This window comes from Cornus florida, unplaced genomic scaffold (genome assembly GCF_030987335.1).
Source record: "Cornus florida cultivar Cherokee Brave unplaced genomic scaffold, ASM3098733v1 CherokeeBrave_3.0.0_Hap2_Chr11, whole genome shotgun sequence".
NCBI lineage: Eukaryota > Viridiplantae > Streptophyta > Magnoliopsida > Cornales > Cornaceae > Cornus > Cornus florida.
In genome coordinates, this window is record NW_026775581.1 from 125594738 (window position 1) to 125622448 (window position 27711).

At 34.5% G+C, this 27711-nt stretch overlaps 2 protein-coding genes and 1 non-coding gene across 4 annotated transcripts; 1 reads left to right on the forward strand and 2 right to left on the reverse strand.

The window, feature by feature from the left end:
• The first annotated feature begins 7348 nt into the window (after positions 1-7348).
• On the forward strand, positions 7349-16241 carry LOC132284648 (serine/threonine-protein kinase SRK2I-like). Of its 2 annotated transcripts, none has more exons than XM_059786774.1 (9): positions 7349-7841; positions 9757-9831; positions 9924-10025; positions 10112-10165; positions 10281-10373; positions 10897-10989; positions 12228-12332; positions 12422-12520; positions 13877-14389. In XM_059786774.1, exons 1-9 carry the CDS (start codon positions 7671-7673, stop codon positions 13937-13939), a joined length of 855 nt encoding a protein of 284 aa, XP_059642757.1. In that variant the 5' UTR covers positions 7349-7670; the 3' UTR covers positions 13940-14389. The 2 variants fall into 2 exon arrangements, with proteins under 2 accessions (XP_059642757.1, XP_059642756.1); XM_059786773.1 differs by lacking the exon at positions 13877-14389 and adding an exon at positions 15444-16241 and having other exon boundaries at positions 7356-7841.
• Positions 16242-16820: 579 nt separating this feature from the next.
• Positions 16821-16892, reverse strand: TRNAW-CCA (transfer RNA tryptophan (anticodon CCA)). Its single transcript has one exon. It is a non-coding gene; the product is annotated as a tRNA-Trp (tRNA).
• A 522-nt stretch (positions 16893-17414) lies between these two features.
• On the reverse strand, positions 17415-18782 carry LOC132282069 (reticulon-like protein B13). The gene is made up of 4 exons (XM_059783700.1): positions 18746-18782; positions 18501-18675; positions 18197-18408; positions 17415-17599 (listed from the first exon to the last, which is right to left on the reverse strand). The coding sequence occupies exons 1-4, from the start codon at positions 18780-18782 to the stop codon at positions 17415-17417; spliced, it is 609 nt and encodes a 202-aa protein (XP_059639683.1).
• Positions 18783-27711: the final 8929 nt, after the last annotated feature.

Below are 27711 nucleotides of genomic sequence, written 5' to 3' on the forward strand. Positions count from 1 at the left end.
GCAGCAGGTATTGCGAGCTATTCATGAGGGTGTGTGTGGCAATCATTCTGGGGGAAGATCGTTAGCGCATAAAGCAATGACACAAGGGTATTTTTGGCCAAACATGTCAAGAGATGCGGAGGAGTTCTCTCGAAGGTGCGATAAGTGCCAACGATATGGACCAATGATCCACCAACCACCTGAAGAATTGCACGTAATGGCCTCGCCGTGGCCTTTCGCGCAATGGGGGATGGATGTGGTCGGTCCTCTGCCAACTGCAAGAGCTCAGAACAAGTATGTGTTACTGGCCACGGATTATTTCACTAAATGGGTGGAGGCAGAACCGTATCCTAGCGTGACTCAGACTCAGGTGAGACGATTTATCTGGAACAACATTATCTGCCGCTTCGGTGTTCCCAGAACAATAGTCATGGACAATGGCACAAACCTCGACAGCAGGCAAGTAAGAAAGCTGCTGGAGGAGTATGGAATCAACCAGAGGTTGGCTGCAGTAAGTCATCCTCAGGCTAACGGACAAGCAGAAATCACAAACAGAACCATTTTCGCCTGCATTAAGAAGAAGCTGGAAGATCATAAGGGGAAGTGGTTGGATGAACTCCCGAACGTTCTATGGGCTTACAGAACCACCCCAAGGCGGCCGACTGGGGAGAGCCCGTTCGCGATGGCGTATGGTACCGAAGCAGTTATACCGGTTGAGCATTTAGTCCCCACTATCAGAAGCTTAGCATGGAGTCGAGATCAGAACGACAAGATGTTAAGATTGAACCTCGACATGATAGACGAAAGGAGGGACGCAGCGGCTATAAGGCTAGCATCGTATCAGCAAGTGCTGGCGAATAGTCACAATAAGAGAGTAAAACACAGGGATTTTGCCCCGGGCGATCTGGTTCTGAAAAGAAAGGTGGGGATGGTCAAAAAAATGATGCCACCCTGGGAAGGCCCATACAGAATTGCAGAAGTCATTGGCAAAGGGGCATATACGTTGGAAACCATGGCGGGAAAGTTGGTCAGCAAGCCCTGGAACGCCACGTCTCTGAAGAGGTACTATCAATAGAAGCTAAGTTCTGGTTTTAATTGGATGTTATTTGTTGTCAATCAAATACATATGAATGAGCAAGTTACCGGAATCTACAAAAAAAGAAGAGAAGAATTTTCTTTTCCAATGGTCTACTATAAAAATTTAAAGCCAAGTGGCAAGTGGCATTCTAGCCGAGCGCCAGGCACTTAAGCAAGATAAGTGGCAGCTGGCACTATAAGCCGAACGCCAGACACTTGCTAAAAATTGAAAGCCAAGTGGCAAGTGGCATTCTAGCCGAGCGCCAGGCACTTAAGCAAGATAAGTGGCAGCTGGCACTATAAGCCGAACGCCAGACACTTGCTAAAAATTGAAAGCCAAGTGGCAAGTGGCATTCTAGCCGAGCGCCAGGCACTTGAGCAAGATAAGTGGCAGCTGGCACTATAAGCCGAACGCCAGACACTTGCTAAAAATTGAAAGCCAAGTGGCAAGTGGCATTCTAGCCGAGCGCCAGGCACTTAAGCAAGATAAGTGGCAGCTGGCACTATAAGCCGAACGCCAGACACTTGCTAAAAATTTAAAGCCAAGTGGCAAGTGGCATTCTAGCCGAGCGCCAGGCACTTAAGCAAGATAAGTGGCAGCTGGCACTATAAGCCGAACGCCAGACACTTGCTAAAAATTTAAAGCCAAGTGGCAAGTGGCATTCTAGCCGAGCGCCAGGCACTTGCCGTACAAACACACAGCAAAGCTAATATAAAAAGAAAAAGAGAGAAAAGATATATATGTACTGAAGATAAGTTGAACAGAGCACAACACATAGAGAAAAAGAGTTCGGCCATTTCATTAATATTGAACATTTAGTTTACAAAAGAGAGGTGTCCATCATTACAAGAAGATATGAACTGGAAGAATTCGAAGGAGCCCTAGCTAGACGCCTCAGTACCAACAGCATCCTGGTCCTGCCGACTCGCCTCCTCGGCCCCATCAGCCGCCTCACCTTCATGAGGTGGGGAATCCAGGTGAATAACTGAGTCGTTCGGCTGGGGTTCAGCGTCAGCAGTGGCTACAGAGGGAGCCACGGTTGACGATTGGGGAGCGGTCAGTGGCAGAGCGGTAGGAGGAGCTGTGATGATCCTTGAGGATGCGATGTCCTGGCACTCATCAAATATACGCTCCGCTTCGGTGGGTTCTGGGTCGACATAGACCCCCAGAGGCTCGATCCCCAGATCCTTGTCTACCTCATCCGGAGTGGAGCTGGTCTGTCCCTCATCCGGAACCCGGTCGGCGAAACCTTCCCGGAATCCTTGAGCATACCGAAGAGCACCGACCCTGGAGAACCGAGCATGAAGGGCCAGCATCCTACCACTCACTCTGCTGATAGCGTCGATCAGAGCGGTACGCTCGTCCAGAGCTCTTTTTTCAAAAGCCATCCGAGCAGACTGTTCATCAGCTAGAAGACGTTGGAGTTCTGCCTTCTCTTCTCTGAGTGATTCCTGCTCAGTCTGCCAGACGCTCTTCTCGAGCTGGAGGGCGTCCTTCTCATCCTGAAGGGAATCATTCTCCTTTTTCAGGACATCTCTCTCTTGCTCGGCTTTGTCAAGCCGAACCAGCACCTCGGTATTCTTCATGGCAAGGAGGTCGTTCTCTTTATTAGCCACCTCCAGGCTGTCAGAATACTTCCGGGCCCTGGCGTTCCCCATTTCCACCTGCTTCTGCATGGCCATCATCCCGAACAATGTCTGCATAGGTGCACAATAAGAACGGTTAAACCAATAGTCAGAACGGGCGAAGGCAAGACCAAGTAATATAAGAGAATTCATGAGTTAGAAAATAAAAGTCACCTCCATAGCAGATTGGGGAAAGCGACTGAACACATCCTTCTGGGAAAGGCCCTTTGCCGCCTCAATGTCCTTCGGAGTCCACATGCTCCTGTAGTAGGCCATAGCGGTCTGGCCATCCTTCAGCATGGTCTCGTTCGGTTTCACGAACGTCCCATCCGTTCGAGTGTACCGAGGGGCCCATGGCGGCAAGCTGGGGATAGAAGGGGGGCCTGAAGCAGAAGCAGAGCCACCAGCTGCAGGAGGCCCAGAGTGAGAAGGAGCTCTGATCGCTCGGTGCAAGAGAGTACCCGGCCCAGAGACTCGGGTCCTTCTAATAAGAGGCTCCTCCTCAGGGTCGATTTCACTGTCGGGATGAGGCCTTTTGCCTCGCTCTTTGTCCCGACCGCCCCCCGCAGCAGCAGGAGCTATGGTAGCTGGGGAGGGCGCGTTCTGGTTGGCCGCAGGGGCGCTGGCAGCAGGGTTAGTAGCCACTGCGCTCGGGACAGTGTCAGATATGGTGGCTGAAGAAGAAGCCGACGCTGGAGAGGAGGTCGCCCCAGCAGCAGGAATGACTGGGGGAGTATTTTTCCTCCTGCCAAAAGAGGGAATCTGCAGTCTGCTCATATTGTAGCCGAGTGATGAGAGTGCAAAGAGGTTGTCTGAAGTGAGGAGATCTGAGCAGGAAGGAATATCGTTCAGAACGTATCTCTTCAAGTAGTTAATCCTATCCCTGCAAACACTGTAGCTCAAGTCATCACAAGGTATTCCCAAGGAGCGGCATAAGTAAGTGCAAAAACGAGGAACGCATGTTTCACAGGGGCAGTCGTGTTTATGGGATTTGAATTTTTTATAGGAGGAGACAGAGCAGACACCAAAGGCGCTCGGGATTGGGTAATCCTCTGCAGCCGGCGAAGACCAAGCCCCACTAATACCCACTATGCTATCCCTCCAACCCTTTTCAGATTTTATTGTGTCAGTGCATATGGACATCTTCTCGAACGGGTAGAGGTGGTAGAAGGGCTCGTTAGTACGGATCTTACTGACCTTATAGCACAGAAGGAGGTCTATGAGGTCAAGGTCCAGATTTCTGTCACGCATCAATAAGAGCATAACAGATATGATCCTAAAGAAGTTGGGGTTGACCTGCAGAGGGGATATCCCCAATCTGTTGAAGACGTAACTAAAGAAAGGGTGCAGAGGGAACCTAACAACATTCAGTTGAAGGTTTGTGAATAAGACTTCGCCGGGCAGGAGGCCGGCGCCGGTCGTAATATTAACGTCTTGGGGGCAAACCCTAACTACGATGTTGTCAGGAAGTCTAAGTCTCATACGAAGAACACCCAGATCTACAACCATGGTGGAAGTGCAAGAAGAATCTAAAAGAGGGAAAATGGAAGCCTGCCGAAAGTAAAAAGAACGAAACTAACCTCGGAGGACTGCAAGATCGCTGGGAGAATGACTCTCGAAGGATTTCACCGGAAAAGGCTTAGCACAGTTCTAGAAAGAGGGAGATTTGGCTGATGATGGAGACGGTAAAGGGAAGTGAAGTGGAATTCTAGAGCATTATATAGGCAAGGGGGCCCGAGGGCCGAAGCGTCGGGAATGCAAGAAATCCCTCGAACCCCGGAACATTGATTCTGGATCTGACCGTTCGCTCCCCCACGTGGTTATCTCGAGCCGTCAGCGTCATGATGAGACGCCATCAATAATTACCCCTTATTAAATAAGGGGCAATTATGGGGGCAGTTGAGGAGGCCCTGGATGACATGGGCCAGGTCCGACTCGCAAAACACAACCTTCAGTCCGAACAGCTGGGTCAGCCCATAGAAAGACACTGCCATATGGGCCGAGCGGGAGTAAGCCCATCAAGAGTGACCAGGGCTTACTGAGGAATAGGCCCAGGTCCAGCAATTAGTAAATATCTTGTAAATATCTTGTAAATATCTGGTAAGTATCTATAAATAGGAGTTGGAATGAAGAGGAGGGGGATCTTGATTCGGGTTGAGGTGTAAGAATTCTAGAGAGAGAAAGAATAGAAGGAGTTTCTTGTATCTTCAGTAAGGGTTTGTATAGATTTCACTTGTGATGTCATTTGACCAACCAATTTAGATTGACCCATTTTATTTGATATATAATTTTAATAACTATATCACTAATCTTACTCTATATATAAATGCTTTATTAACCGTAATTGGAATTGAAATGACTTCAAAATTTTAAATATAAAAAGACAAAATGGAGTATAATTTAAATAAAAACTTTATAAATATCTCCTCTTTCAGTCCATTCGGCCCAACGCTTCAATTGGACTTTGGGCCCATGAATCATATTTCAAAAGAAAAAAAAAAAACAGTAAGTAAAATTTGTTTTTCTATAAATAAAATGTGACCTAAATCATATTTTAAAAAGATGTTCAGAATAAATAAGAAGATATAAGAACAATTGACAAGGAATCATTATGAAATGACAATCCCAAACTTACTCTTGAGTCTTGACTATCAAAATTTTAATGTCAAGCAAAATTATTTATTTTTCACCTTGGTTTAGTTGGCCACAATCTCATTTAAATAAATAATACAATAAGATTAACACATGTAAATAGGTCCCCATTGATTTATTTTTATTTTTTATTAGGTATGATGAACTAATAATTCAGAAGATCATCTTTCTATCCCATACAAATGGAGTGAATTACATGAACTATGTTGTTGTTGTTATTATTATTATTATTTCAATTACAAGTCGCTAACTCACTAAGTCAGTTTTACATGTTTAAAATTTTAAAATCATTTACAATAATTTTCATTTCATTTTAATTTTGCCGACAACCTTTTGAAGATGAAAAACACTATATTAGGTAATTTACACCATCAAGTTCATCAAATTATATTAAAATCTTTTTTTTCCCCTCATTTCATTAGACTTTCCCAAGTCCTACCCAATTTTTTTTTTTGCATCAATATTATGTAAAACTAATGTTTACCAAATCTTATATACAAGTCATCTCACAACCAATTCTAAACTGAAATTAGTTTATCAAAATTTGAAAATTAACTTTAGAATAAGAGTATCCAATAATAATCCATTAAATGAGACATACACGCCATTTATTCATTCATTTCTGAACTAATTTTTCTTCTATTCTAATTTTAATATATCAATTTTGAAGATGTAATTTAAAATTTTTTCTTGTACAACTTTACACAATAAATGTTTTTTTTTTTTTAACTTGGAAATGGTTAGTGAGATTAGAGAGTTAAATGATAGAAAAAAAAAAAATTAATGCTGATGAGTTTTAAACACGGATCAAAAATTCCGAACAGTACATGCTTATCGCTGAAGTAACACCGACACTGCTTCCACAAGAAGTGTTCAAAAGTGCCCAAATGTAAAAGCAGAGAATCGGCGAGAGAGACTCATAATAGGGACCATAAATACATCAAATTCAATTTGGATGTGAGTGGGATATTTTTGTTTTTTTAGAAAAAAGACGTGAACTTCCCAGGTCTTATTCATCGCATTTATCGCCTTTAAACATTATCCGTTTGCTTGCTTATATATATACATTCAAAGACTGAAATTGGACTTTTTATTTGCTTTTCCTTTTTGCCCCAAAAGACAGAACAGAAGTAAAATGTTACTACTACCTACAACTACTAGAAATTAAAGGGACGTTGATAGAGAATCATGGTCACCTGAATCTTAAAAAAAAAGAAAAGAAAAAAACAAAGGGGCACCTTTTGAGTGGGTTATGATGGAGATGGGCTTATGATCAGGGTCCATCAGAATTTTTCACCTTGTGATCATCAACAACCAAACATCAACGGCTCTGATCATATTCCCGAATTGGGAATTTGGGATGACCGTTGACAAAGGTGTGGGCCCGACTCAGAAACCATCGAACGGAAGAGATCTATCATCTACGTGCTTGGTACTCCTTAGGAGGAGACAGTCATTTTCTTCAGCAATGGGTTCCTCATTTATTTATTTGGCAATACAGCTTGAATGTTTGTACTCCAGTCAGTAACGACCTTCCTTAGTTACCAAGGCTTTGACTTTTGACCAACAATAATTATTCACAAATCGAGCAAAAATGGATTGTTATTACTCTCATGCCCCTATCATTCCTCTTTTTCTTTTTAGCTAACCATGGTTATACCTATTCAATGTTTTAAAATTATTATTATTATTATTTTTTTTAGCAAACCAAATAATCATAAGTTTCTAAGAAAACTGTACTCTATTAAACCGATTAAATAACATACATGAAAAATAATAATAACAATTCCATGCATCCACTCGCGCTAAATTTATCCAGAAGTAGGGGTATTTCCGTCATTCGAAAATAGCACGATTGGTTAACAAGAGCGACGAAAGACGCAGCCAATGGATTGTCGATCACAACGAATCTACCTCAGAACGCCGTCGTATACACCGTCCACTAACGACAAACGACACCGTTCTTATTCGTCTGCTAGACTGCTCCTTGTTCCCCCCCTCTTCCTTGTCAACATCACTTCCTCTTCCTCCAAGCCCCACTTGCACTGACTGGCGCACACACAGATAGATATAAACCGGTCGCCGACCAGAAAAAAAATCTCCTTCTCTCTCTAGAATTCTAGACAGAGAAAGTGGAAAACCACAAAAGCAACGCCTTTGGACACTCTCCTGTTTATTTAAAATAATCAACGGCGAGAACTCCGAAAGCAGATCAGCAAAACCGAACTATTACATTTTCGGTCACCTGCAAGTGTTCGGAATCGATCACGATCGCCGATTAAGCGTCGCCGTTTTTCGGCTCTGTAATGTAATCGGAGTTTTTGGTAGTACGATTAATGGAACGGTCGACGACGGGACATGGTTTTGAGATGCCGATCATGCACGACAGTGATCGGTACGATTTCGTTCGAGATATTGGATCGGGCAATTTCGGCATAGCGCGACTCATGAGAGATAAGCAGACTAAAGAACTCGTTGCGGTCAAATACATCGAAAGAGGCGACAAGGTTAGTTGTGAAGTTATTTTTTATTTTCGTATGCTTATTACTACTGAAATCTAACTGTATTAATTATTTTCTGAATTAATTAGTTATGGTGTGCTATTATTACAATTTTGGAGACATTTATTGTTGTCTGGAAATTGTGGGTGCGGGTGTAAATTTGGAAAGTATGTGTAATTTATTGAACTTTTGACGTTATTTCTATTTGGGTGATGTTGTGCACATTCTATTTCTCGGAAGTTGTTTTTAACCTAAAATTTTGGTTCTTCCAAACAATTATGTGACCCAGAAGTGTAGTTGATGCATCAACAATACTGGCAAAACCATGGCTATTATTTTTCTTGTTTGGCTGCTTAGAAACGGGAGGAAAATAAATGTCAAAGAAATTCAAAGCCTATATCTTTCTTTGCATTGGTTACCCAAACAAAATGATAAATGAAAAAACACACACACACACAAATGCTCTCGCTCTATCAGGCCAGCATTTTTTTTATTTTTTTTTATTTTTATTTTTTTCTATTTGGGTGTTGTGCATCTTCTATTGCTGGGAAGTTGTTTTTACTTAAAATTTTGGTTCTTCCAAATAATTATGTGACCCAGAAGTGTAGTTGATGCATCAACAATACTGGCAAAACTATGGTTACCCTTTTGCTTGTTTGGCTGCTTAGAAGGGGGAGGAAAATAATGTCGAAATAAGTCAAAGGCTATATCTTTCTTTGCATTGGTTCCTCACAAAATGATAAATGAGAAATCACACACACACAGGAAAAAAGGCTGTGGCTGTATCAGGCCGCCTCTAAATACACCAGCTACATTGAGTTTGTTGGTTCTATTAGGAACCAAGTGACAAAAATTGCACGAGTTTGGAATTCATTTTCTCTTTCTTATCTTTTTCTTTCCTCAACTTGTTTTGCACCCAAACAAAGCATATGTATTCATTTATATGTGTATATATATTTATATACACATTTGCATAGTTTAATTGAAGTTTGTTACTTATGAAATGATTTAGTTGAGGGTAAATATAGTATTTTACAAAATTTGAATGGTTATTACCATTTGGCAATTGGTTCTATCGCTATTTTGCAAATGCTTAGGTTATCACCTGTGAAGTGTGAGAGAAAAGGTAGGTTTGTATGCGCTCCGCCCTCCCTACAACTTGCCTTAAGGATGTTAGGGGGTTTAAAATGCTTTGGTATTATGGCCACCAAAAAAAAAGGAGATGCCCTGCCCAATTGTGGATAATTGTCTATGTCAATGCTGCAAAACAAGGGGAAAAAAGCTGACGCTATGAGGTATAATATGATTTTCTACTTGCTTATTGCTTTTTTAAGGGTGGCCCATGGATTTTGAATTATCCAATTAAAAAATCCTAATTCCAAGTACTTGGGTTCAATTACATGGATTGTTTGTCTCCAATCAACTTTTTGTGGCATATCCTCAGTTAAATCCTGACAATTATTTATTTTTCCTTCATGAATTCAGCCCATGGTTTATCTTAAATTGAACCATTATAGAAAATGGCAGCTATCAGGCTAATAATGTTATAGTTTGAATTGTGTCTTTTCGAGGAAACCTAAAACGTATCATACCAGATGGTATATTTAAATCTCATTTTCTATCTCATATTAAATGACCTTATCTTAGGTTATTTGTTTCACTTTCAAATTCCTGTAATAAGGTCATTTGAATTCGAGAGGATGTCCTAACACAAACTATTGCCCCACAATTGAAAAAGAATAAATGTTGTCTACAATTCATAACATGTTATATTATAGGAGTGTGTGTACATTGTGCATGATTCAAACACAGTGGCTAATTGACTTACGATTATTTTTTAAATGAGAAGTTTGAATCTTTGTGGGGCCATTTTTTTGCTTTCTCATCAGTGTGGTACATTGTGTTGCACATTGTGTTGCAGATTGATGAAAATGTTCAAAGGGAAATCATTAATCATAGGTCTTTGAGGCACCCCAACATTGTTAGGTTTAAAGAGGTTTATTCGTTTCTTTCTAATCTGGTTTGACATTTATTATCAAATTAGTTATGGCTTGATTAACTTATTTTTTACTGAAATTTGTACTCTAGGTCATCCTGACACCAACTCATTTAGCTATTGTGATGGAATATGCATCTGGAGGAGAGCTTTTTGAGCGAATATGCAGTAAAGGGCGCTTCAGTGAGGATGAGGTTTTTAATTTACTGCTTATGGTTTGACATATGTTCTCCAATGCTGTGTTACTTATATGATTTGGTGTACTCTGTTTCTGCTGCAGGCTCGCTTCTTCTTTCAGCAACTAATATCTGGTGTCAGCTATTGTCATGCAATGGTATTTTTATCCTTTCTATTTGGAATTTTATTTTATATATTTTGTTAAATTCTGATTCTGGTGATGTGGACTGGATAATTTACTTCGCTTCTTCATATTATGTTTCTTGATGAAGCAAGTATGCCATCGGGACTTGAAGTTGGAAAATACGTTGTTGGATGGCAGCCCTGCTCCTCGCTTGAAGATATGTGATTTTGGGTACTCTAAGGTATTTCCTGTTTTTCTCTTACTTGTTCTCTTTGGTTCCTTTTTATGTGCTTAAATATTTCCTGAAATCGTATCTTAATTTGAGTATAAAATGTTTCTGATATAGATTAGTGCGAACAAATGAACAACTATTTGTGATCCGAGTCATCTGACATATTTCAAGGCACTTGTAGGAGTGGGACTCTCCCTCTCCCTCTCCCTCCGTCTTTCTTTCTGTTGGTTTTGATGGAATAGACTTCTTTTTTGTGAAACATTATTGTCTTTAGCACCTGTATATTACCAATTGGTCATTGAACTGATACTCAGTGTACATCATTCTTGATCAGACACTTGCTCTTAGTCTTCTCTTCGTATACATTTTCGGGGATCAATTATTTTATGTATGACCAACGGGTCAGTGGCCTAGCGGTATTAGGCTCTTACTTCCCAAAGGGAGGTCAGGGGTTCAAGTCTCAGAAGAGACGTGTGTGTGAGTACCAACTAGGAAGAAAAAAAAATAATAACTGACTATGTATGGTTTTCAGTCCTCTGTGCTGCATTCACAACCGAAATCAACAGTGGGGACTCCAGCATACATTGCTCCAGAAGTGTTACTTAGGCAAGAATATGATGGCAAGGTGATATCATTTATTATGTTTCCAAGTTAATTTCATGAATTGTTTTGACTATATTATACCCTTGCATGATACAACTCTAGCTCCATTGAGAGAAGTCTGAGAATGTTTTTACTTGGTACATTTTAATAAACATGTATAATGTTTATGTATTGTCTAATAAATTTGTTGATATAATTCGCTGGCAAACTTTATAAATAGTGCAAGAAGGCAGTTGGAATAAATCGCATGTGGTATATTTAGTTTTTTTGTTGCTGTGCAAATTAATTATGTTTTACCGGATCATTTGGACGAAGTACCTAAGTTTTTATATGGCGATCTCATAGCAAACATGAATAAATAAACAAAAAAAATTGAAGATAAAAAGGCAAGAATGTCAATAATATAGCAAAGTCAAGCATTGGATTTTTCCCCCATCTATTTTTTATTTGTTGTTGTCTACTTTCATGGTTCACAATTAAGAGATTATGGAATGATGCTTGTGTTCATACTCTGCATGAGTTATTTTTCTTATGTACTAAATTTTTAATGATTAGTCTATAAATTTTAAGGAAATAATAATTATTTGATGGCAAAACATAGTTTGTAAGCTCAACCAAAGGGATAACAAAGTTGTAAGCACAATCAATCTAAGGCAATGATGCCACGAATTGTAGATTTCCTTTTACATTATTTCCTTACCTCAGATGACAGAAGTGGAGGAGCTAGTTCATGACATGCTTTGGAGGAGGAACCCAGTTTCTTAGATGGGTCTGATTAGGTGGTGCCTAAAAGGAGTTTGAATTTCTAACATTTATTGTTTGTTTGTTGTAGCCAGATAGTCCAAGTTAGTATCTTCAACTGACATGGTTCTCAGAGAACTCTGAACATGATATTAAGAAAAGCTTATCTGTGCATCCTCCAGAGGCCGAAGCCTTTGTGGCCAAAACCAGATATTCTGTTGGTTGCCTTCTGGATTTGTCATCTTTGTCCTCAACATTGGCAAATAAATGAGATGGCCTAATGGAATTTAGCAGTCAAGAATCTTTTTCCTTTTTACAGTATCATTGTTGATGGAATTAATAGCTGATCAGTTTATATATAAATGTGCATGTGCTTGAAGGACTCTCCCTCAAAATTTCAGATTCTGCGTGTCTTTTTTATGTTGAATTATATACAATGTGCATGTTCCTGGTTGTATAATGATGTTATGACAATTCAGGGTGTTGGCTTGTGGATCTGATATACTACTGCATTTTCAGATTGCAGATGTATGGTCGTGTGGGGTAACATTATATGTTATGCTGGTTGGTGCATATCCTTTTGAGGACCCCAATGAACCAAAGGACTTCCGAAAGACAATAAATGTACTTTGTTGCACTTATTGTGACATCAATACCCGTTTCTTGAGTTGTTGTACCAAAATCTTGAATTATTTATTTATTTATTTTTACAGAGGATTTTACATGTCCAGTATTGCATTCCGGAAAATATTCAAATATCTGCTGAATGTCGCCAACTTATCTCAAGCATCTTTGTTCTAGACCCTGCACAGGTTAGTAATTTCTGTAGATGTTCAAATTCAACGCTATACATACAACAGCTTGAAAAATTGGTTACTCTTGTACTAAGAAGCACGGGCACGAATACGACACGACACGGATACGGCAAATCCAAAAAAATTAGGACACGGACATGGCAGGGACACGGTGAATAGTATATATATATTATATATATATGATGTAGTACCTTAAAAATTACCGAGTGTTACTATTTTTCATCAACCTCATAATGAAAAAAAATACACAAATCATAACTCATCTACTGTAATACTGTATTGATACCTTATAAGTTTAAAATTATTATGTGCTGACCACATAAGTGAGTAAAAGTTGTTAAATAACTTCACATATTTATATTTTAACCCAATTTTCTTTCAAAAATTATCTTTTAGACCCCCGAAAATAAGACATGCGTGTCGGACGCTTTCCGCGGAGTGTCCGTGCCATGTTCGAAAATTAAAAAAACTAAAAAATTCCATACGTGTTTTTTGGTGTATCCGACACGTGTCGGACACGGATTCTTCGCCCATTTTGGCGTGTCCCGTGCTTCCTAGCTCTTGTATAACCTTTTAGATGCAATGTTTTGTGGACTTTCATTAAGTTATAAGTTCATGAGTTTTGTATGACCCTAATTTGCTTATGAAACAATATTATCCTTTATAATCAATTCCTGTTGAATGAATGTATATCTTGATGGATATTGGAAGCTTGTGTTGGAGTAAGGACGTCTAGTTTGAAACATGTGGCTAAAAAAGTAAGATATTGTGGACAAGTATGATTGTGGCAGGAGAGGTCTTGGTTTCATACCTCTCTTAATATTGTTCTAATAAAGAACTTGAGGGACTAAAGGCGGATGGTATGGGATGGAATGGGAACATTTGGCACTATCAAAGTGAGAAAGACAAGGGGGGTCAAAGGAGGATTATAAGAGACTGAATGGAGAGTGTTTTTCAATTTTAAAATGAGAAAGGTGAGGTTCTTTGAAATGATTGGAAGTATGGAAAGACAGAGCAGGGGTCTTCTGGGAGGAGATGGAGATTAGAAGTGAAGGCAAAGTGGATTGACAGAGTTGGGTATAAGTATTCTCTCTAGAGTGAAGAAGAAATAAGAGTGAGTCAAAGAAGAGAGAGTTTTTCACAGGTAGAGAGTTGAGAGTTGGGTGATTGAGTTCTCTTGTAACAATTTTTATAATCTTTTGATAGTGATTGAATAGAGAGAGTTGTAAGTTGGGTGATTGAGTTATCTTTTAACAATTTTTCTCCCCTCTGATGGTCGGAAAATATGGTCAGGAGGGGAGTTGGGAGTTGGCTGATTGAATTCTCTTTTAACAATTTCTTTCCCCTCTTCAGGTGGTTGGAAAATATGGTCAGGAGGGGAGTAATTTCTTCAAAAAGGTTGTGCATGTAAGATGAGGAGTTAATGGATCATCTTGGTGTGCATTCTGACTGAGATGTCTCTTTGCTTGTTTTCATTGGAGTTGTTTGGTGATGCCTGGACATTGCTGGATGTTGCATTCGGAAGCTGGAGATTAGGAGTACTTTTGAAGGAGTAGCATTGTTAGTGTACAAGCTTAAGCATTACTTTCTGGAACATTTTTCTTTGAAACATCAGGTTTCTTGCTTCTGTATACTGATTTTATATGCTGTTCTTGTGATCTGAGCTTTGGTTAATTTGGGCTGGTTTCGTTATGGTGTTTTCTTCCTTGTAGTTTCACTTGACTTGAGTTGTACCTCTTCTGGCGATTCTATTGAATTTGTCTTCTTTTTTTTTTTTTTTTTTTTCTAAGAAAAAAAAAGGAATTTTGAAGAACTTGAACAAGAGATAAATTTTGTAGAACTTGAACACTTTTGAAGAACTTGAACACAAGTTTTTTCTATCTTTTTTTTTTTTTTTTTTTCTCTCTCTTTCTTTTAAAAATATTTAACTGGCATTCCTATTGTCTGTAAGAAAAGGTTAGGTGTCTTTCCTTCTTGCTGCACACTGCTTAATATTTATAATCTCTGCATTTTGTTTTGAATTGGATTTTTTTTTTTAAAATGTAGTTGTCATAATGGGTTCGCCTATCTTATGTTAATTATAAAAAAGGTTTCTAATTCGTAATTGATACCTTTTTCTGTAAATGGTTTCAAGACCTTGTGTTTTTTGAAATAAATACAAAGGAAAATGACTTCTCGTAGCTGCTAGAAATTGTATAATTGGGATTTAAAAACCAATATATAGGAAAATGGCTTCTAGTTGCCTCCAAAATCACTATTAGCAGATTTTTTGGGAGAAAATATTCAAGATTGAAAATCTGGTGCAAGGTTTCCTCGGAATTTCTCAACCCCAAAAGTCTTTGTTTTCAAGTTGGCAGTACTTTTTTACTTGTAGGCATCAGCTGCTGCATAAAGGGGCAGAATTGTGCGCGTGGAAGATAGCATGGGGAATTGGATACTAGCTACCTGTAGATTTTTCATGGGAATTCATCAGAATTTGCTTCCAGACTCCCTAATTCTGGATCCATGCTCTTCACTTTCTATGTGAACTTGGCGAATTATTATTATTTCTTCCCTTTTCCTTTTGAGCTTGACTAGGTTAAATTAGGTTGGTAGCTATCTAATATTTATGCTGGGTTTTGCTGCAGAGGGATGTAGGCTAGTGCTTCTGGGAGTTGGTTATGGATTGACATGCATCTTTAGGAGCTGTTTTGGCTTGGTTATTGCTTGTTTTGTTTCTTTGTTAATGTTCTTTCTCAGCCTTTGGTTTTTTTGTTAGCTTTGCTTTTGTTCTCTTTGTATTGTGTCTACCAAGTTTAGCGTTGCTTTGTTGATTCTTTCTTCAATATATGCTTATTTACCAAAAAAAAAAAAAAAAAAATATATATATATATATATATACTATCTAATCTTTATGCCTTTGGATTTACACATGCAACAGAGGATTTCCATTCCTGAAATAAGAAACCACGAGTGGTTTCTAAAGAACCTCCCAGCTGATCTCATGGATGAGAGGATGATGAGCAACGAGTTTGAAGAGCCTGATCAACCCATGCAGAGCACTGATATAATAATGCAAATAATATCTGAGGCCACTGTTCCACCAGTTAGCCTTTATAATAACCACATGGATGACGACATGGAGGACCCGGATGATATGGACTCTGATGATCCTGATCTTGATATTGATGTTGACAGCAGCGGGGAGATCATCTATGCCATGCCGTGATTGCCGTCTCAATTTGCGTAGGGTTTGCTGGTTTCTGATTATCCAGCTTCCTGAACCAACTTTTGAACCATTCTGGGCCGTAAACTTTTGAACCATCTGGGCTTAATGGCTGTGTGAAAATCGAGTTTAGTGTGTGTGGTAGAATACATATTAGATTACCTTACCTTAGTTGTAGTCAAATATCAATAGGTAGAAGATGGCCATGTGATACCAGTACATAACGTTCTTAAAAGTCTTCTGTGGAGGAGAAGTTTTTCACTGCTCTGTTGGGAGGGACGGAAAGGGAGAGAGAAGGAAGTTGTTGGGAGGATGTGGAAGTCAATTCCAGTGAGAACACACACACATACTTGTTGCTCGAAGTCTGGTTTGTTCATATTTCGAAAAAAGTCTGGTTTGTTTATCAATTTTGCATTTAGCAAAGTGTTTTGTTTGTTTTATTTTCAAATACCAGTGTTGTATAAATGTTCACTCTGTACGACAGTTGTGTTATAGTTACTGTGAGTTGCTTTAGTCCTCGACTCCTTTTGTTTATTGTATACTATGACCTGTTCTTAATTCTCTGCATGTACCATAAATCTCTTCTTTCCATCACTGACGCCATTACATTCGTAACTTAAAGGAATTATTATGACATTGTGGAGATGTTGCCAGGAAAGCCACTCTACATTCTTCCGAATTAGGGTGGCAACGAGATAAGTGGGTGGGTTAGTTTTTATTGTTTGGGTAACTAAATGTGTTGTGTTTATACAGTATGTGAGTCGACCCGATTATAACTCATTTAATTTAGTAAAAATATGTGGGGTTGATGTAAAATGACCTTTAGCTAAAACTGCCTTGACTATCCATTTATTACTGAATGCTTCTTGAGGGTATGCCCTCACTTTCCACTTTTGTTCATATGGTATGTGATTATAACTCATTTAATTTAGTTAAAAAGTGTGGTGACCTTTAGCTAAAAGTGTCTCGACTATCCATTTATTACTGAATGTCTCATTTGGGTATGCGAAAAAAAAAATACTGAATGCCTATTATACAACTTCATTTATACATATTTATTAAGCGAAAAAAAAAATTGCAAAAGAATGATTTTGAACCCGACGTGAATCGAACACGCAACCTTCTGATCTGGAGTCAGACGCGCTACCATTGCGCCACGGATCCACTTGCTATTAATTTTAAGGTATAACATTACTTAATAATGAGTATGAGAGTTGGTCCCATCAGTTTTTACATAATTTTGATATATATATATATATATATATATATATATATATATTTTAATCCTTACACATTACCGGAGGGATACACACACCTCGCTCTACCAAATAGACAGCTGGTAATATTATCACTTCATAATAATATGTTTTTTTTTTTTTTTTTTGAGATGTGAGACTGTTTTTACAATATAAAATTTTTAAGCGGCAAATGAATTTTTATTTATTTATATTCACCTTCTTGATATTCTTTTATGTGACGTCACACGCATTGGGAGAAGACTAATAATTGCTCAATACCGTTTGTTTAAATGAACCATATTTGATTTATTTACATAAATCATGATCAAGAAATTAATTTATTGATTATGCAGTTTTATACACCACACAATAAAACCAAACCGACAACAGAACATTTTTAGAACATGAAGATTAAAAAACCATTTTTTTCTACAAAGCAGATAAGTCACTATTCAGTCTTCTTCTCTTTCTTTTGTTGATCCCCTACCCCTTTATTCTTCACTTTCCTCACAACCTTCTCATCTATCATCCTATAAAACCTTGCACGTTGCATCCTCAATCGCTCCACACAATCCTTAAACTTGTCTTCATACTTCTCATAAATTACAGGTACAGTCATACCCACCACAATCCCTGCCCACAACCACAAATTCATTATAAATATACATTTGTTAACACACCATAAACCAAAAATGGTTCATATAAATATATTATTACCTTCCTCTCAAATTAAATTGACCCAATTGGGATTATTATTCCATATATTTAAATGGAATGTAAATTTCAAAACTATGATTCAAATCCCGTTTAGGATAAATGCACTTATAATGAATGTATGCTTTTGAAATTTCAAAATTAACCCTTTTATTTTCTAATATGGACATAGCACATTCTTCTTAAACAATCATAAAAAGAAAAATAAGTACAACTATTTTAACACAGGATGAATATATTATTATACATATGGAGATGAGGAATTCATCAACCCCAAAATATCCAAAATAACCACTCAGAATTCCAAAATATCCAAAACAACCTTCCAGAAATTAATTCCAAAATATCCCAGGTAACCTTCGAGAATTCAAGTGCTACTTCATCAATTTCAAAATATCCAAAATAAAAGGTCCATAATGAGGGGGTGAGAAATAGTATAGTATATATAGAGAAAGTATAACTCGTTGGTCCAACGGTATACCATATGTAGAGAGAGTCGGGCTACATGTTCCTTACCTATGTAGAGAAGTGTGAGTAGGTCATAGAGTTGTCCCACATAAGAAAGTAACAACAACATAGCGACTGTTCGAGCAAAGACAAACCAGTCTCCCTCAGCACCCACCCGCAACATCCATTGCACTCCTCTTCCGACCCATTCTCGAATTGTATGAGCCATTTCCACAGCTGACTCCTCTGTGATTTCCAATCCAGACATATCTGGAGTCTCTCTGAAAGCAACCAATTCAAAAACCTTTCATTTTCATTTCAGTACAATTATTAGTTAGGAGTAACAAAATATAGAATTTAGAAACTTAATTACTTGTTTAAGAGCCTTAGAAAGTTGCCCCACACGAAGGCGGAGGTAACAATAAACAGAGCCACCCAAGAAGCAACAGTGATGAAGTTTAACTGATAAACTTCTAGCGTTATCCATATTGCCGTTGCCACGATTAAGAGACTCAAACTTAGCTTCTTTCTCCTCCATAGTATGGTATCTGCAAAAAGTAGACGTGAGAGGGAAAGAGAAATATATATACATGTACTAAAATGAAGGATACTAATTACCTGGTAGTGAAGATTGAACTGTAGTTGCGGTAGACATACTCGATGATGAAGATTTAAGACCAAAGATCAATTTTTTTTAGAAGAATTCTGAGTAGAATAAATTGGTTCTTTGCCAAAGTGAAGTTAAAGTGCTCAAGGCTTCAACACGTACTACCATGAAACGAAACGTGGAAGCCATGCATACCTATTAACTAACAGCTTAGCACTAGAACGTTTGAGAAGGTTTGGAAAAAAAAGTCTAGATATGTTTGAGAAGCCTGGATATGCATTTGTTTAGTAAAACGTGTTACATTTTAAAATAAAACATTAGGTCCGATCCAATCATTTTGGTAGTTACTCTAATAGTGAGAATTAGTGATTAGACAATGTACATGAAAAAAAGATTTTGTTATTTTAAAAATTGATAATAAGAATTTGTTTAACGTTTTTTTGTTGAAATAACTAAAAAAAATTGATGGATTTTTGTAACATTATTCAACAATAATAATAAATCGAAATTTCAAAATAAATTATCTCACCATAAATTTTGATTTGTCGTCTTTACTAAATATAATAAAGTAAATGATCCAATTTCTTTATATTGAACATTTGGTGTTGCATATCATGTATTGCTTCAATTTTTTAAATTCTATGAGGACTCAACAAATTAATTTTTTTAAAAAGAATTATAAAAGATTGAAAATACAAATTTTTAAATGAAAATTTTTAAAAATTGTTTTTAAAAATTGTCAACTAAATAAGTTTTTTATAATTTTTTAATTTTCAGTTATCAAAAATTAGAAAATTGAAGCCATCCAGTACATGTTTCGATAAAGATTAGAATTTACTATTTTTATTTTTAAAATTTTTGGGTGACTAATATGTGACAAATTATAGGCAATAGCTTTCTTATGAACCTTTTGGGTGGTGATACACACGAATTATTATTAAGAAGTTAGAGACTGTATGGCCTTTAAAGTTTAAATTTAGTTAAACATTGTTACAGTGCCCAAATGAGGAAATGGGCCACTGGAGGTTTGTCCGGTCGTTAACTTTAGGGTCTCGTAAAATTAGTCGAGGTGTACGCAACTTGACCCGAATACCCACGATTGTCAAAAAAAAAAAAAAAAAAAATATGGAAATGGGCCTTGGCCTTGACCTTGTTCATGTAACATGTACATTTTTTTTATTTATTGGGAAGGTCACGTACACATTCTTCACTATTTTTGTTTGTTTATTCACAACTGTATCTACATTTATTATATACTAGCAAAAGTGCACGTGCATAATGCACGCGATAAAAAAAATCCTTGGAAAAAAATTTTCATTTAAAATTTCTTAAAATTACAAAAAATAATAAGTCGAAGAATTTAAGTGTAGAAATGAAATATGATATAATGTGCTATCATATAAACCACTTTATATATATTTATAGAGACATAGTAATATTGCAACACATCATAAATTATTATTATTTTTTTTTCTTGTCTTTCAAATATTTCTTTTTTGAACTTGTACAAATAAGTTCGCATCTCGAAAACAAAACAACAATTATGAATATATAAATTATTCTTGGTTTGCATTCACAAATCTAAAATATAGTTGTCACAACTTGTATATTCTTCCCAAATTTTCTTCCGTAATTTATTCTTCACAAATTTTCTCATCAATTATCCTAGAAAAGCTCTAATACTTAATCATTTCAGTCCCCAAATTGTTGAAACCTAAAAAAAATAAAATAAAATAAAATTTAATTTAATACAAAAAACACCCCACCGAAAATGCCTAAACCTTGCATATTTTTTTTCTTTTCTTGAAAACAAATGATGGAAAGTCCATTGCATCACAACATAATCAACTTAAGCGAAAACAAGAAATTTGAGTTGTTATATTCATATTCAATGTGAGATGTAATATGTTTCACCTTAAATGGAGCCTGACTTCCTAAAGGCTTATGAGAGAATTGGAGAATTAATTTATTCAGTTTTAAAAAAATTTAATATGTAAACATATAACTATCACAAATTCGATCATGAATTTAAAACACAAATACCAATCACTTGCATGCCAATATTTTGTCCATAGATAATATTTCTTCTTACTTGAAGAGTTTTAGTATTTAATATTTCTTCTTCTTTTTTTTTGACAATTAATTATAATTGACTAATTTACTCCATAAATCATAGTACTTAAAAATAATTGTAAACAAAAATGTAAGAACTGGCTTACGGTTATCCAATATTGTTGCTAAAGTTGGAGAGTCAACTTATCCAATATTGCTGCTAGAGTACTTGACGCCTTTATATCCAAATATCTTCAAGAATTTCCTGCAACAAATAAAATTTTATTTTTTTCAATTTTTTATCTCAGGTAACAAAACTTCTATATATAATTAGATAGAGTAATTTTATCGATAGGAACAAATTGGTTGGAGATACATATGAATATGTGTGCATTATTTAAATCATATAACCTAGGAGCCATGAGGAAGAATTTGCATTGGAGGGTGCCAAAAGAGAAAGAAGGGAAAATCTGAGATATTTTATTTTAGTACTAATATGTGAGAATGCACAAATATTATTAAGTTGATAAAAAATGAATAACTTGGTAGATATATATATGTATATATATATATATATATATATATATATATATATATATATATATATATATAAGAAATTGTTGGAATTGAAATATGAAAAATGGAAGAAGAATGAGGATGCCAAATTCATTATAGTAAACATTGCTGCTTTGTTTGTCATTGTCATGCCCACCGTGCACTCTCTTACCACCATTGTTATAGAAGGCATAATGCATCGTTTTAACAAGGTTGTAATCTCATCTAAATAGATGTGCTTCATCACTTTGGTAATCGCGGAAATAACTATTTAGATTCAGGGTAACTCACACGACATACCTTGTGATAATGAGCTATCACATAATTTAAGAAATATCCGTTAAGAAACTTTGTGAACAATGAACCGTCACATAATTAAAAATACTATTAGTAACATTTTTAAACAAAAATCGTACTTTTGTTTTTCTTTTACATTTTTTTTATTTGTCTAGAATAATGTGAATTAGGCTTTAGAATTTGTAGGGAGAAAATTTTTGGGAAGGAATTGTTTCCTTTTTAAATAGTGGGAATATTATAGATTTTTTTTTTCGTTTACGTTTTTTCGTTTTTCTTTTTTATTTTATGTGTGTGAGTTAATTTTTTTTATTTATTTAAAAAATGTATGGTTTTTTTTTTTTTTTTTTTTTTTTTTTTTTTTTTTGCGTGTATTTATTTATTTTTGTTTTTAAACAAATATGGTACTTTTTTTTTTCCTTATACATTATTATTTTTTTGAATAATGTGAATTAGGCTTTAGAATTTTTGGAAAGGAACGGGCTCCTTTTAAAATAGTGGGAATATTATAGTTTTTTTTTTATGTTTTTTTTTTCTTCATATTTTTAATTTATGAGAGTTAAATAAGGTGATTTAATGACACATCATTAGAATTTTTATAAAGAAAAATTGGAAATTATATGAATCATAAGGGTTATAAATGAATTGAAAATAAATTGGAAGATAATTTTGGTACATTTGGAGAGACTCCATGTAATGGTTAAAAACTAAAGGGTTGTAACCTTTATAGCGTAACATTTAAAAAGAAATAAATCATTACACTTAATAGCAAGAAATTAAAGGGTTGTAACCTTTATAGAGACATTATGAATCATTATGTAATTAATATATATGTTAATAATTTTTTAAAATTTAAATTAAGCAAAAATGTTTGAAGTGGGTGGGCGTGCGTTTTAAAAACAAAACCTTTTACGTTTTTCTTATCCTTTTTCATTTTGTTGCGTGAATATTTGTTTGTTTTTGTTTTTTTCTTCTACAATTTTTTGTTTTGTTTGGAATTGTGTGAATTAGGCTTTAGAATTTTTTAAAAAAATGTATGATTTTTTTTTTCTTTTTGTTGCGTGTATTTATTTATTTATGTTTTTAAACAACTATGGTACTCTTTTTTTTAAAGTTTACATTTTTTTTTTTGGAATGATGTGAATTAGGCTTTATAATTTTTGGAAAGGAACGGGTTCCTTTTTAAATAGTGGGAATATTATATATATATATATATATATATATATATATATATATATATTTTCTTTTATGTTTTTTTTTTTCTTCTTATTTTTAATTTGTGAGAGTTAAATAAGGTGATTTAATGACACATCATTAGAATTTTTATAAAGAAAAATTGGAAATTATATGAATCATAAGGGTTGTAAATGAATTTAAAATAAATTGGAAGATAATTTTGGTGCATTTGGAGAGACTTCGAATCAGATGTAATGACAAAAAACTAAAGGTTTGTAATGTTTATATCTTAACATTTAAAAAGAAATAAATCATTACACTTAATAGTAATACATTAAAGGGTTGTAACCTAAGTCACACTCGCCCACGAATCCAAGCTCCGTGCACGGATCCATGCTTTTGAAGCGGATTCATCGAAAATTCGCGGACTCGAAATTTGAGTTCGTGAATTCTAATTTGTAATCCGCGAATTGGGCCAGATGGGCCGAATTCGCCTCTTGTGAGCAAAATAATGTTTTATTGGATTTTGACCCCAATCAAGCTTCTTGTCATCTTGTGAACATGATAGTATGTTGGAATTATTTATAAAAAACTTTCAGCAAGTATTGAATAGGACCTGTTGAGATCAAAAAAGAAAGTCTACCAGGATGCCAACTTTTGGTTGTGTTTCATTTCCATAATTAAAATATATAACTACTTCTTAGATTTACTTAATAGAACAAAATAATAAATAAATACCTGATTAATTTTAAATAGCTTTATAGTATAAAAGTCAACAAAAAAAATATAACATTTAATGAATAAAAATTTTAATACATTAATTAGAATAGTATATATTAGTAAATGTACATACGCTCTCATGACACTTCCGCTCTCACCTAATTTTAAACTTTACCGCTCTCGCGCTTTCGCTCCCGTTCCTGTTCTCGCTCTATGTGACTTAGGTTGTAATTTTTATAGAGACATTATGAATCATTATGTAGTTATATATATGTTAATAATTTTTTTAAATTTAAATTAAGGAAAAATGTTTGAAGTGGGTTGGGCATGCGTTTTAAAAACAAAAATGTACATTTTTTTTTTTTTGTCTTTTACGTTTTTCTTTTTCATTTTCATTTTGTTGCGTGAATTTTTTTTGTTTTTGTTTTTAAACAAACAGGGTACATTTTTTTTTTTTCTTCTACAATTTTTTGTTTTGTTTGGAATAGTGTGAATTAGGCTTTAGAATTTTTGGGAGGATTTTTTTGGAAAGGAACTGTTCATTTTTAGATAGTGGGAATATTATAGTTTCTTCTTTTCTTTTTATGTTTTTTTTTTTTCTTACTAAGAAGTATTATTTATTTGATCAAAGAGTTAAATAAGGTGAATTAATGATACGTAAAATTGAGGTTTTTAATAAATAAAATTTGAAAATTATATGACTCAGAAGGGTTGTAAATAAATTGAAAATAAATTAAAAATAAATTGGTAGATAATTTTGGTGCGTTTGTATAGACTCCCAATCAAATGTAATAACAGAAAATTAAATGATTTTTCATTTGGAATGGTTATATTGTAAAATTTAAAGAGACATAATCATTACACGTAATGACAAGAAACTAAAGTGTTGTAACATTTATATAGACATTATCAATCATTATATAGTTAATATATATGTTAATAATTTTTCTAAATTTAAAATAAGCAAAAATGTTTGAAAATGAACGGATGTGTATTTTAGAAACAAAAAGGTGTGTTGTATTTTGCTTTTACATTTTTTTTTTTTAGTTGTGAGAGGTAAATAAGGTGATTTAATGACATGTCATTGAAATTTTTATAAAGAAAAATTGGAAATTGTATGAATCATAAGGTGATTTAAATGTTTAGTATTTAATGAAATAATTTTGTATTTTTTAAAAATTTAAAAATGTTAAGAAATTAGCTACACTTTTAGAATATTTCTAAATTTAAAATAAGCAAAAATGTTTGAAGTGGAATGGATGTGTATTTTAGAAACAAAAAACAAGGTGTGCTTTATTTTCCTTTTACATTTTTTTTTTTAGCAAAAATGTTTGAAGTGGAGTGGATGTGTATTTTAGAAACAAAAAAGGTGTGCTTTGTTTTTTTTTTTTTTTTACATTTTTTTTTTTTTTTGTTTTAGTTGTGAGAGTTAAATAAGGTGATTTAATGATACGTCATTAGAATTTTTATAAAGAAAAATTGAAAATTGTATGAATCATAAGGTGATTTAATGTTTATTATTTAATGAAATAATTTTATATTTTTTTAAAATTTAAAAATATTAAGAAATTAGCTGCACTTTTAGAATAGTATATATATATATATATATAATGTCCGTTTTTATTTTTTAATACTTTTTCCCCTACCTTTTTTAAACAAGCTAAATGTAAAATACATTACAATTAAGTTACATATAAAAATGCCCCACATAGTGTAATTTAACAAAATTTCAAGACAGGGTCAGTGTAATTTATCCATACAAAAATTATTTAAAAATTATATCTCTTAAACTAGTAACTAGTTTGTCTTCTCAAACGTTGGGAGTCCGTTTATTGCGGAAGGTTTAATTTTTTAGGGAAAACTTTTCTCTTCTTTAACTTTGGGGGTACCACAATGACATCGTGCAAGGGGACTGTCAGCATGTTATGCGGTTCCAAGCCAAAGTTGAGGCTTTGTGTGTTCTTTTTAACGATGTATGCTATCTCCTTTGTTTATGCCATGGTTCCTCCTTGGTTTGGGTGCCTCGCCAATGTAATGTTGTAGCTCACTTGTTGAGTAAAAAGGTTATTGCAGCCACATGTTTTGATCTCGAGTGGAGCGTTTGGGTCAAGTGGCTGTTAGATGCTCTTAGTTTCGACTGTATCCTTCCTCCTTTTGAATGATACTATGCTTCATTTTGTGTCAAAAAAAAGAAGGGTAAAGTATAGTCACACCCTCTGAGGTTTGGCAAAAGGACACTCAGATGAAACTTATTTGTTTTTTGGACAAAGACACCCCCTAAAGGTTCAAAAATGGACAAAGACATCCCTTTACATGAAAAATTGACCAAATTACCCTTTAACCGTTTAGGATACTTTTTTAACTTTACAATTTAATAAATTAGACCAATCTACCCTCGTGAACAATTTATGAGTAAAAAAAAAAAAAACTTTATAGTTGTTATTTACTTTATAAATGTCCCAACGTCTTAAAAATGTATATGTCTAAAATGATTTTTTGATCCAATACATATATTTCAAACAGATACCATCTTAACTTTATGCATGCCTTTGTTTTTTGTTTTTTCCTTTTGTTTTATCATTTTTTTTCCCTTTGTTTTATTATTTTTTATTATTATTTTTTTCCTTTTATGTTGGGAAATGCATAATATTTGATATATAATTTAAGATGCATAAAGTTATATTGATACCATATATATATATTTTTTTTAAGGAAAATAGATTAGTTTAATTTTTTTAGATGAAAGAATTAAGCATCTTAATTTTTTTTTATTTAAAAAAGAAGTAATAATAAAATATAATTTATTTGAAATATATGTATTGAATCAAAAAATCATTTTAGACGTCTATATTTTTAAGAAGTTGAGACATTTATAAAGTTAAAAAAAAAAAGAAAAAAAAAGTGAACAATATAATTTTTTTTTTATTATTATTATTTTTTATACATAAATTATTCATGAGGGTAGATTGGTTCCATTTATTAAATTGTAAAGTTAAAAAAGTCTCCTAAACGGTTTAAGGGTAATTTGGTCATTTTTTCATATAAAGGAGTATCTATGTCCATTTTTGAATCTTTAAAGAATATCTTTGTCCAAAAAACAGGTAAATTTCTTCTTAATGTTCTTTTATCAAACTTCAAGAATATGATTGTATTTTATCCAAAAAAAGAAAAAAAAAATAAATAATAAGAGAGTTAGGATTTAGGACTCATTTGAATGTATCCCCAACAAACAGACAAAATTAAAAGCAACAACCCACGCTTCATATTGGTGACCATCATTTCTGTTTTTATTGTCTTTACATGCCCACCATCTTCTTCCTCCTCCTCCCCGCGTTACTCCGCAAATTTTCATATCGTAGGTCCCACATTTCTGGTGTGTGGTATGGCCCTGTGATAAGATAAACTAGTGAATGATAAATAAATTTTCTTTTTTTATAAGTGAGGTTTTCATGATGTCATCTTTTCATTAATACTTATAACAGTTGATTTTCTTTTATTTGTATTCATTTTTTATTCTTGAATGAAAGTCAAACTCATTGTTTTATAAGAATGAACTCTGTTTAAAAGGTCAAAAAATACCACCCTTTTAATTTTATTTGCTTTAATTACTATTTTCACTTTGAAACAAAATTTATAGTACTAATTACCAAAAAAAAATAAATTAATCGTTTGATAAAATTAAAAATTAAGTATTAATAAATTTTTAAATAGTAATTAAATATATATAATATATATATGTTTTGACATCTTTTGAATTTTAAACGCTAGCATTCGTTCTCAAATAGTGATCTCACTTGGGTTAGCACTTCTTTGTGGTCAAATTGTTGAACCTAACAAAAGTGAAAGGTCAAATTGTTGAACATAACAAAAGTGAAAGCCGACAGTAGACAGGAGGAAATTATAAGGGTGAAGACGTAACAACCCTAACCCATAATATTGTTCGCTTCTGATTTTTGGGCGGCCAAAGATTTTTCAAGAGGTCATTTATTTTGAAACTACTTCATACTAAGAAAGGCTTTTTTGGGTCAGATATTTTCTAAGGGTTACCCAGTTTGTACTGCTCTAAGTTAAGCATGCTTAACTCGATAGTTATGACAAATTTATGGTTATCACAGTTTTATAATGCGTTGTGTAATTCCATTCACATTTAGGTGATGTGAGATTGTGCACTTATAACTTG

Excerpts from the sequence above, each read along its gene's own strand:
- LOC132284648 (XM_059786773.1), top strand. The coding sequence starts at position 7,671 with ATGGAACGGTCGACGACGGGACATGGTTTTGAGATGCCGATCATGCAC. Across the intron at positions 12,333-12,421 it reads ACTTCCGAAAGACAATAAAT|AGGATTTTACATGTCCAGTA; the intron begins GTACTTTGTTGC and ends TTATTTTTACAG. Across the intron at positions 12,521-15,443 it reads TTGTTCTAGACCCTGCACAG|AGGATTTCCATTCCTGAAAT; the intron begins GTTAGTAATTTC and ends CACATGCAACAG.
- LOC132282069 (XM_059783700.1), bottom strand. The coding sequence starts at position 18,782 with ATGTCTACCGCAACTACAGTTCAATCTTCACTACCAG. Across the intron at positions 18,409-18,500 it reads TTTCTAAGGCTCTTAAACAA|AGAGACTCCAGATATGTCTG; the intron begins GTAATTAAGTTT and ends GGTTGCTTTCAG. Across the intron at positions 17,600-18,196 it reads ACTCACACTTCTCTACATAG|GGATTGTGGTGGGTATGACT; the intron begins GTAAGGAACATG and ends GGTTGTGGGCAG.